Genomic DNA, 9820 nt, shown 5'->3' with positions numbered 1-9820 from the left:
GAAACGAAAGCATGAAAGGACTAATCTATTTTGCTCAAATGAAATTGCAGGAATGAAATGCTAGGCTACGCTTGCAGAATTGAAATGCTACTCTACGCTTGCAGAAATGAAATTACGGAATTGAAATGCTAATCTATGAAAGCAGGAAATGCTAATCTACTTTTGCATAAATGAAATTGCATAATGGAAATGAAATAAACTACTTAGCAGAAGGTTGTAGTAGAAAATAGAAGAATAGCAGCAATCACCAATACTCTAACGCTTCCCCGGCAACGGCGCCAAAAAGATGGTGGGCTCCAGTATTGTAGCAATAATGCTACAACTCCTGGAACTCCCTTCTTTAATTTTATCAACCCGGTAGTTCGTAACAAACTTGGAAGCGACGGTGCTGTATGCACAAGTACTAGCTCTTGCCGCAGCTGTCACTTGGTCAGCTGGCACAAGTCCACTAGTGGCTTAAGCCAACTTCTATGAGCTCTTAGAAGAAGCTTTTTAATTGATGGATGAAAGCTAACTCGAAGGAAGCTAACCTAATTGCAAAAAGAAACTGAAAGCCAAAAACAAACGCAAACCCTAGTAAACCCTAATTCTACTAGCTAGTCCTACTGACACAAAGGAGAGCATGCAAACTACTGAAAGAGATGCCATTACTTCTAGGAAGGTAAAATGCATGTGTCTAAGTTATCACTATCTGAAGAAAACATCTTTTTGTATTTTTTATTAAGTTATGATAATTATCATGCATGTGCTTTTAATCTAGCTTTTCACTGTGCAGAGGTGGATCAAGGAGGAGAAATGCTTGGGAAAGGTTGGGAAGGTTCAGAGAGGGTCTAAGGAGTCCCTAACACCCTTCCAGAGAGTTTCACAAAGTTTGGCTATCAAGAAACCTCATTTGTGAGCTTCTACAGGAAGTCTGCAGGGGTCCTACAGGATGTTCAGAGATTTCTACAGGATGTTCTGAAAAGAGGATTTTGGAGAATGGATGGAGAGAAAAATATGGAGGAATGAGTATGGAGGTGAAATAGGGGTGTGAAGAGGTCTAGGGCTTGGTGGATGAGGCTAAGGAGCGATTGGATTTGTTCAAGGATGGATGAAGCGATGTTGCACAAGAAGATGAGAATCATGGCAAAGTAAGCGGATGAGGCAAATGTAAGGTAAGGTTTATAAGTGAAGGATGAAGCAGGTAGGTTGGATGGAGTATGGGCAGGTAAGGAAGGATAACAGGTACTCTGCAAGTGGTTTTTCAAACTGAACAAACAAAGACATGCAAGAAAACAAAGATCTAGTTATGCTACCCTAATATGATCTAGCTAACAGTAGCAAGAATGGACAGCAGCTTTATTTGCAAGGAAACCATGTACAACACGTGAGCAAGAACAGTCCAAAAGATCTGAATGCATGACTAAATCCTACCACTCTATTCCAAACATAAAAAGCTACTTTAACCATCAAAAGAAATCTAAATAACAAAGAAAGATCTAAATCTAGATAGCAGATTTTATTTTAAGAACGCAGCAAAACACATAAAGATAAACAAAGGAGGTATTGGGCACTTGAGATGGGCCCAACCCCAAGAGCTATAGCCTCCTAAGAGAGATTTAGAGCTGGTGCAAAGCTGGATTCATCTTTATTGAGCAAGAAAAGAAGAGTTACATCAAAACTGTCCACAAGGAGAGCTTGAGAATGAGCTGAAAGCAAAGCTAATCTATTGCCTACAAATCGAATTACAAAATGACTGCAACAAGGCTATGAAATGATTAACTACTAGCTACTATCTACTGGCTAACTAGCTAACATCCACTGGCTAACCAAAATGAGGCCCTAAGCCTTCTTATTTATACAAATTGGGGACCCAACAGTCCTCCTAAACTTTAGGGACTCGGCTGCCCAAAACTTGGAGTTAACAGCAGTCCTACTTGACTTGCTTGGCTGCCCTTGTGCTGATTGATTCGGTGGCCCTTGAACTCCGAGCTGATGGTGGAGAATTCGAGGTAAGGGCCCATAAATGAAGGGGACACCTTCCTACAAATCCTCTCCCTTGTCTTCCCACGAATTTAGCTGCCAAGTGCTCATTAAGACCTTCAATTTTGTCTCCAAGTTGACCAAAAAGGCTACACAAAGCACCCATTAGACTTGTTGGCATAATGACTAACCAAATTCACTCTATTAACATAAATATAATCAAAAACATGTAATAAACTAATGAGAATGGTGGATTAAGTCAAATTAGGAGGTTGAATGAGCCCAAATAATTGTCCATTTTTGGGGCTCATCACCCAGAGTGTAGAAAGTCAACAACAAAATAGACTGCGCCCATGAGGGATGTAGAAGAGGGTCAGGCGTGTGAGTCCCCGCGGATACTATCAAGTATCACTCATCTATGTCCCCGTCGATCTCAGGTGAACTACGCCCAAAGGTATGCCCGGTGTTTTCATCCAAGTGTCTCCCTGGAGGCAACACTCTAAGACCTCATTGTGAGGCACTATACACCCCTGCATACCACCAATCATCCCAGTACTCCTAGACATGCCATTTTACACCACGACCTGCCCCTACACTATTGGATACCCTCAGCTATGGATATGCCATCTTGTATTGGCCTGTGTCTTGCATGTGTCACTCTACCTGTCACTCCCTGCATGTACTCAATGCGATATGAGGCATTTCCACTCCATAAATCAGTCCAACATACTACGACATACCACCCTGTATCTCCATTCTCCTCTGCAAGTTTATGTGCCTCAATATTGCAACAAGAATGCTGCAACTCCCAAGGCTACCGACTTTAATTATCAACCGGGGTTTTGTACAAACTTAAGAGGTGTCAACATTATATGTGCGGCATACAATGTGTCCTTCCTCTTTTGTCATGATGTAATGGAATGCATGTACTAGAGTCAAATCCTAAACTAATTACAAAAGATGAAATGTTCGAAATGGAACCTTAACCTATTGCAAGAGATGGAACTTGGTCATTTTTCTCACCTTCAATCTCATAACAATCTATGGCTGAATGCTTTGGGTTGATGGAGCGGGTATGGAGCAGGTAAGGGTTTCGAAACCTGGACAGAGAGCTGAACCACGCACAGGGCTTGGGTAGGTAGCTGGGCTCTGACGCTATGCACAGCTGTCGACGCGGGGGACTACCTTTCTGCAAAAGCAACTGGCAGATGGAGGTTAATCGAGCTTTGGTATATACTATTGTATGGTAATGTAAAACCTTATCACTGTTATCCGTCTGTTTTTCCGTTTACAACAAACAAGGGCCCGTGAAGGTTATCTACTTTGACTGTCGGTTGTCGTGTTACACTGGAAAGGCTCAACCATGGTTAACCCCTCCGAGTTTTTAGCTCTGGACCCAGATGTAGAAGACATTCTCTCCATGTGGGGGAAGGATATCACCTCTCAGAACGTGGATTACTATTTTGGGTCTTTAGAACTACCAAGCCTGGAGGCTGTATCACAGGTGGAAACCCCTCAGTTTTTGTCCCAAGGTAAGGGGTCGGGCAGCGTGGTTCATAATATTGGTTCAGCGGACGGCTCTAAACAAACAGAGAAAGTGTTAGGGTCGAGAGGGGTGAATGTGGACAGTTTGCCCACGGACCCAAAGGGCAAAACACAGTTTACTCGGTTTATAGCCTCTAAGGGTTTAGAAGATATAACCCACTTAGGGCTCCCAGCAGGCATTGAACAGTCTAGGGTTCCAGGAGTTACAACCTCGCTTACGAGGATTACCCTTCCAAGAGAACCCCAAAACCAACTTGGGTCTTCAGCAAACGATCTCGGAGTTTCTTTAGTAGGGGGACAGACAGGTAATGATGGACTGGAGAATGATTTCTTGCCCTCTGGGAATGGAGACGTGGGTCTTTCGGGTCAGTTCCCGTCACTGTTGGAATCAGAATCCCTATTGGGCTCAGCACATATAACATCTGAAAAGAACGAGGGACGAGAAGGTATAAGACCGGCGGTGGAAGGTTTAAGGTATAAAGGAGCGAAAAGGAAACAGCAAAGACCCATTGGAACACAGGCGATAGCAGGCAATCTGGTCCTTGGGATGGAGGTGTCCATGATAGAAGCCCTAGCTGTTGCAGACTGTACTTTGGTCGGCAGAGTTAGAGGTAAGAAATATACATCTGATTTTCTTCAAGATTGGGGTGAGAAATGTTTCACGTCAGATAGACCTTTACAGTTCGAAGCCCTAGTATTAGCTAAAGGATGGTTTAAGCTCAGATTTGTAGATAGAGTATCGGCGGATTGGGTCCTTCAGCGAATCTGGCACATTGATAACATTCCAGTTCTGTTAAAGAAATGGTCCCCTTTGTTTGATGCAATCAAGGAGAGAACGGATGAGTTCCCTGTTTGGGTGCGTGCTCCGGGTTTACCATCTTTCCTATGGACAGAGGAAGTTTTTAAATCCATTGGTAATAGGTTGGGGGTTTACCTGGATGCAGATATGACTTTCTTGACTACGAAAAATAGGGCAATAGCGCGCATACTAGTCATGCTCAAACCGAGCGGAGGCTTGGCACAAAAAATTAATCTACAATTCAATGACTATGTATATGAGCAGATATTAGACTACGAATATCTGCCATTTAGATGCCATTGGTGCCACGAGTATGGGCACATGGCAAAAGATTGTCCACATAAGAGAAGAAGGAGACATTTCCGAAGGACAACAGCTTACAGAGAAAATGCTCAAGCAGATGTTCAGATGTCGATGGAGCAAGAACTGCCGGAGACGCAAGATCCAATGAATTTGGAGACAGAGGAGACAGTGAAGGGACCAGCGGATGAAAGCGAACAATTTAAGGAGGCTGCGGTAGCAAATGTCATGCATCCGGAGGTAGCTGTGGAGGAAATAGCTAAAGAAGCGGAAGCTGTGGTAGGGTTCGTCGAGGAAAAAAATGCAAATCAAGCCCAAATCGACGAAACGGAAAAGGGTATGTGCTCAGGGACCCCTATTTCCTCTCTTATTTCTCCTGAGCATCCTTCTGTAAAATATAATATTGCTTCCTCATCATATAAAGAACAAGAAAATAATAATGTTGATAATATGGATCACTTAATGTCAAATCCGGATGTGGAAACATTAGCTGAAACCTTACCGTCACTGGATATAAATTGTGAAGACAAATGGCCTCCCCTCTCTCTCCCAGTAACCCGGCATCCCTGCCCCTACAACCTGAGATCTTTGGGAGGGAATCATGAGGATCAGGGGACTTTAGGCGGTTTGGGACTGATACATTCACAGAACAGTTCCAAAAACAAACGTGGACGGAAATCCGATATGTCCAAGGCAAAACTAAAAGCAAAGATGGATGTTGCAGATGGTAAACAATATTCCATCCCGGGGGTTCTTAGAGCAGCTCATCCCCCTGAGGGTGTTATTAAATGATCCTGACATCCTGGAATTGCAGAGGTTTGGCCAGCAAACCTAAAAAACTGGCCTTGAAAGACTGGATATCAAACTCCAAAGTAGATGTTATCTTTCTGCAAGAAACCCTGGGGAAGGCTTCTGAGATTGAACCTATGCTAAAATCCCTTCTGCCTGGGTGGGTTTTCAGTGCTATGGATGCCTTTGGACATTCGGGGGGCACTGCAATTGGGTACAAAGAAGGGAGGGTAAAAGTCATCAATAACTGGGGGATGAAGAATGTTATGGGTATGGAGATAATATCCCCAGACTTCACTTTTCCCATCACCATAGTAAATATCTATGGGCCATGTCAAGGCAGGGAATCCTTCTGGGAAGAAATGATGACAAAATCTGTTATGAAATCACCTATGATGATTATGGGAGGTGATTTAAATTTTTCTATGGGCAGAGCTGAAGCTTGGGGACCATCGGCGAGAGAAGATCCCCTTACCGACTTCTTCCACAATCTCATCACAGAGAATAATTTTATAGACCCCTCCCCGATCAAGCTAAAGCCTACTTGGAGGAATCGAAGGATAGGAGAAGACAGGATTGCCAAAAGATTAGATCGGTTTCTGCTATCGGATTCTTTATCTTCCAATGCTCCTTTGATCAGACAGTGGGTTGAGGAAATAGGGAATTCGGATCACTTCCCGATTTTCCTAGACATATCTATTCCTCCTCACAAACCCCCTGCCCCTTACAAGTTTAATCCGGCTTGGCTCCAAGATCCAACGTTCAGCAATCTGTTTAAAGAAACTTGGATTCACCCTGAACACAATGCAGGCGAGGATAAAAGTTTTTTGTTCATGGAAAATTTAAAAAGATTGAAATCAGCTACAATTTCCTGGGCAAAGGACAGAAAATTGAAACAAAATGAGGAGATGATCAGTATAAGGGAGGAGCTGAAGCAGATGGAGAGCTTGGAGTCAGATGGATACTCATCACAAGTCTCTAAGGATAGAATCCTTCTCTTGGAGAAGCAGCAAAATAAAATTCTTTTGGAAAGGGAAGAAGAATGGAGGATTAAGAGTAGGGCAACTTGGTTGAAATCTGGGGATGAGAACACTAGATTTTTCCATAATTTTGCAAAAGGAAGGAAATCAATAAATACTATATGGCACCTTAAAGATGAAGAAGGGAGAGATGTCAGCTCCTTTCCAGAGCTCTCTGGTTTAGGGAAAAGACATTTTCAAAACATTTTTGCAGATCAGGGAGAGGCTACTATTGCAGAAGTCTTTAAAACTGTGCAAAGTTTTCCTAGATTCATTGAGGAAGATGAAGCAGAAGACCTTACAATTCCGGTCACTAAGGAGGAGATTGAAACAGCTATGAAGCTCATGGGCAAAGACAAAAGTCCAGGCCCTGATGGCTGGACTATAGAACTGTTCCTCCATTTTTTTGAACAAATTGGAGCTGAGATAACTGAAGTAGTTGAAGAGTCTAGGCTGAAAGGAGTTGTCTATAGACCTTTTAACTCAACATTTATTGCTCTCATCCCAAAGAAGGATGAACCGGAAAGTTTTGAAGACTTCAGACCAATTTCATTGTGTAACTGCATTTACAAGATTATTTCAAAGGTAATTGCCCTCAGATTAGCACCAATCTTGTCAAGAAATATCTCAATGGAACAATTTGGGTTCCTGGATGGAAGACAAATCCATGAAGCCATAGGTGTTGCCCAGGAGGTTATCCATAGTGTCAAACTGAAGAAAAAGAAGGGAGTTGTTCTCAAAATCGACCTCTCCAAAGCATATGATAGGATCAGCTGGCTCTATCTAAGAATGCTTCTAACTCATGTGGGTTTCAGCTATCCTTTTGTCAGCTGGATCATGGGGTGCATTACAAATGTCAGCTTTGCAGTATTGGTCAATGGAGCTGCCTCCTCCTTCTTTAATAGCCAGAGAGGCCTCAGACAAGGGTGTCCGTTATCCCCTCTCCTGTTCCTCCTTGTGGCTGAAGGGCTTAGTAGACTGATACACAAAGCCAGAAGCGAGGAAAAGGTAAAAGGTATTGAGGTAGCAATCAATCTCTACATCACCCACCTTCTTTTCGTTGATGATATCTTGATTTTCACTAATGGTAATTGCAGTGAATTAAAGGAGATAAAATGCATTTTTGATCTTTTTCTAAAAGCAACTGGAATGAAGATAAATTCTGGGAAATCACAAGTTTGTATGGCAGATTTTGAAAGAAGGGAAAGAAATCAAATGGCTGATCTTTTTCCTTTCCCAAGTCAACCTCTGGATGTTCCCTTCAAATATCTTGGTTTTTGGTTAAAGCCAGCTGCTTACAGAAAAGAAGATTGGAACTGGCTCATAGCAAAAATAGAAGCTAGAATATCTCATTGGAGCTTTAGATGGCTATCCAGAGCTGGTAGGTTGACACTTATTAAATCAGTCTTGTTAGCCATCCCAGTTTACTGGGCTGCCCTAACATGGATTCCTAAAGGTGTAATGGAGAAAATCAGAAGACTCTGTTGCAGATTTTTATGGGCAGGTTCAAAGGAATCCTCGGGATTACCATGGGTGGCATGGGACAAAGTGGCCAGACCAAAAGAGTGGGGAGGGTGGGGGATTAAAAGACTCCCTGAGTTCAGCACTTCGTTAGCCGCAAAGTCAGGTTGGAGACTAATAAACATAGAAAACCTGTGGACAAGGGTGGTAAAAAGGAAGTATATAGATCCAATGACTCTGGAAGAATGGATTCGGAGTCAAAATAAGAAGGCTAAAAATACTTCAGTTATTTGGAAGGCCACGGTGGATGCTTTCTCAGTGATCGAGCAAGGGTTAGCTTGGAAAGTGGGAGACGGCAGACAGATCAGGATTGGCAGAGACCCATGGGTTGGGTGTAATGAAGCATTTGCTTTATCACCAGGGCTTCTTCGACATCTTGATTCTAAAGGTATTACATCAATAAATCAGGTAGAAAGAGCTGGACAGTCTTCTATCTGGGGACAGGCTTGGAAGGATGATGAAGAATTAGGGTTAAATGCTAGATGGAAGAATGAATGGGAAGGTTTCATCAAAGAACTAAAACGATCCAATGTCAGGATAAAAGATGAACCTGACCGCTTAATGTGGGCTCACAGCAAATCTGGGGGGTATTCACCAAAAGAGGGATACTCTTTTCTAATGGGAAAGATAGGATGGGGAGCCCCGGAATGGTGGGCCAAGGATATATGGAAACTCAAAAGCCCTGCCAAATCCAAGCTCTTTCTCTGGTGCATTTTAAAAAGGAAGGCACCAACATGGGAAACACTACAATCACGGTTTTTAGCTGGTCCAGGGCGCTGCCCTTTGTGCAAATCTGATGAGGAAACCACAAATCATCTTTTCACCACCTGTTCCTTCTCAAGGAAGATATGGGAGGAGGTCACTGGTTTTCTCAAGGTCAATGCACAGTGGGGACATGACCCGTTGGGTGCTGCTTGGAGGAAATGGTGGCAAACTTATTCGGAAGGGAATTTGAGGAACCTGCCCATTATTTTCTGTTGGGGTGTGTGGCTTGCTAGAAACAAGAGTCTGTTCCAAGATAAGGACACACCGTCTTCTGTTATTGCCACTAATATCACAGCCATTTATACTGCTCTGCCTCCTCCTGAGGAAAAAAAATCCAGAACAAAACAAAATCATATCAATATTCAGGAGGGCATTCCTTGTGGTTTCTTTGATGGGGCTTCACAAAACAACAGGGCTGGTGCAGGCCTGTGCATACACATCAATTCCGAACATTCTTTAAAAGCTTCTGTTGGGTTGGGTACTGGCACAAATAACTATGCAGAACTATCTTCCTTACGATACCTATTATGCTGGCTCCATCACAAAAACATCAACTCTATTCAGCTTTTTGGGGATTCTCTAAATGTTATAAATTGGATCAATGGGATTGCTTCTTGTCAAAATCAGATTTTGTTGACAATTGTTGAAGAGATTTTATATCTGAAGACATTCTTTAACAGGTTCTCAATATGCCATATCTACAGGGAAAGGAATGAGGAAGCAGATCAGCTATCTAAGGCTGGTCTACATCAGGATCCGGGCAGCTGGGCGATAGAAGAGATCCGTCAGGGGCAGACTTACAGATCAGATCAGCCTCCATATGATCAGCCTTATTGATCACAGTTTATAGCTCCATTTTTGTCAGCACTCTTTACAGTTATCTGTCCACTGTTTCTTTTTTGTATATATTTTTCCTTATTAGTATTATCATCATGCATATTGTTCACAGTTTACAGACTTTTTATATTATTTTTGTAACATCTCATCACGGTGTCGGCCATACTTTTTTGTTTGTATGGGGTTGTTTATCCTTCACTGAAGGAGACCCCGGGTTTCACATGATACGTTGATTTTTGGACTTTAACATCCTCCCGGGAGGATGACTTCTACAGGTTATCAA

The 9820-nt window shown here is 42.6% G+C and overlaps 1 protein-coding gene across 1 annotated transcript; it reads left to right on the top strand.

The window, feature by feature from the left end:
• The first annotated feature begins 5394 nt into the window (after positions 1–5394).
• Positions 5395–9537, top strand: LOC149243590 (uncharacterized). Its single transcript, XM_089371256.1, has 2 exons — positions 5395–6999; positions 7570–9537. Exons 1-2 carry the CDS (start codon positions 5395–5397, stop codon positions 9535–9537), a joined length of 3573 nt encoding a protein of 1190 aa, XP_089227382.1.
• Positions 9538–9820: the final 283 nt, after the last annotated feature.

Source organism: Pinus tabuliformis, chromosome 8, assembly GCF_031772625.1.
Source record: "Pinus tabuliformis cultivar Carrire ecotype Pingquan chromosome 8, CPIR1, whole genome shotgun sequence".
Taxonomy (NCBI): domain Eukaryota; kingdom Viridiplantae; phylum Streptophyta; class Pinopsida; order Pinales; family Pinaceae; genus Pinus; species Pinus tabuliformis.
Note: the sequence above shows the minus strand (reverse complement) of the source record. Positions and strands in the feature narration are given on the sequence as shown.

Coding starts and splice junctions, on each gene's coding strand:
- LOC149243590 (XM_089371256.1), top strand. CDS start 5,395: ATGATCCTGACATCCTGGAATTGCAGAGGTTTGGCCAGCAAACCTAAA. Junction 7,000..7,569: donor TTTACAAGATTATTTCAAAG/GTAATTGCCCTC, acceptor ACTGGAATGAAG/ATAAATTCTGGGAAATCACA.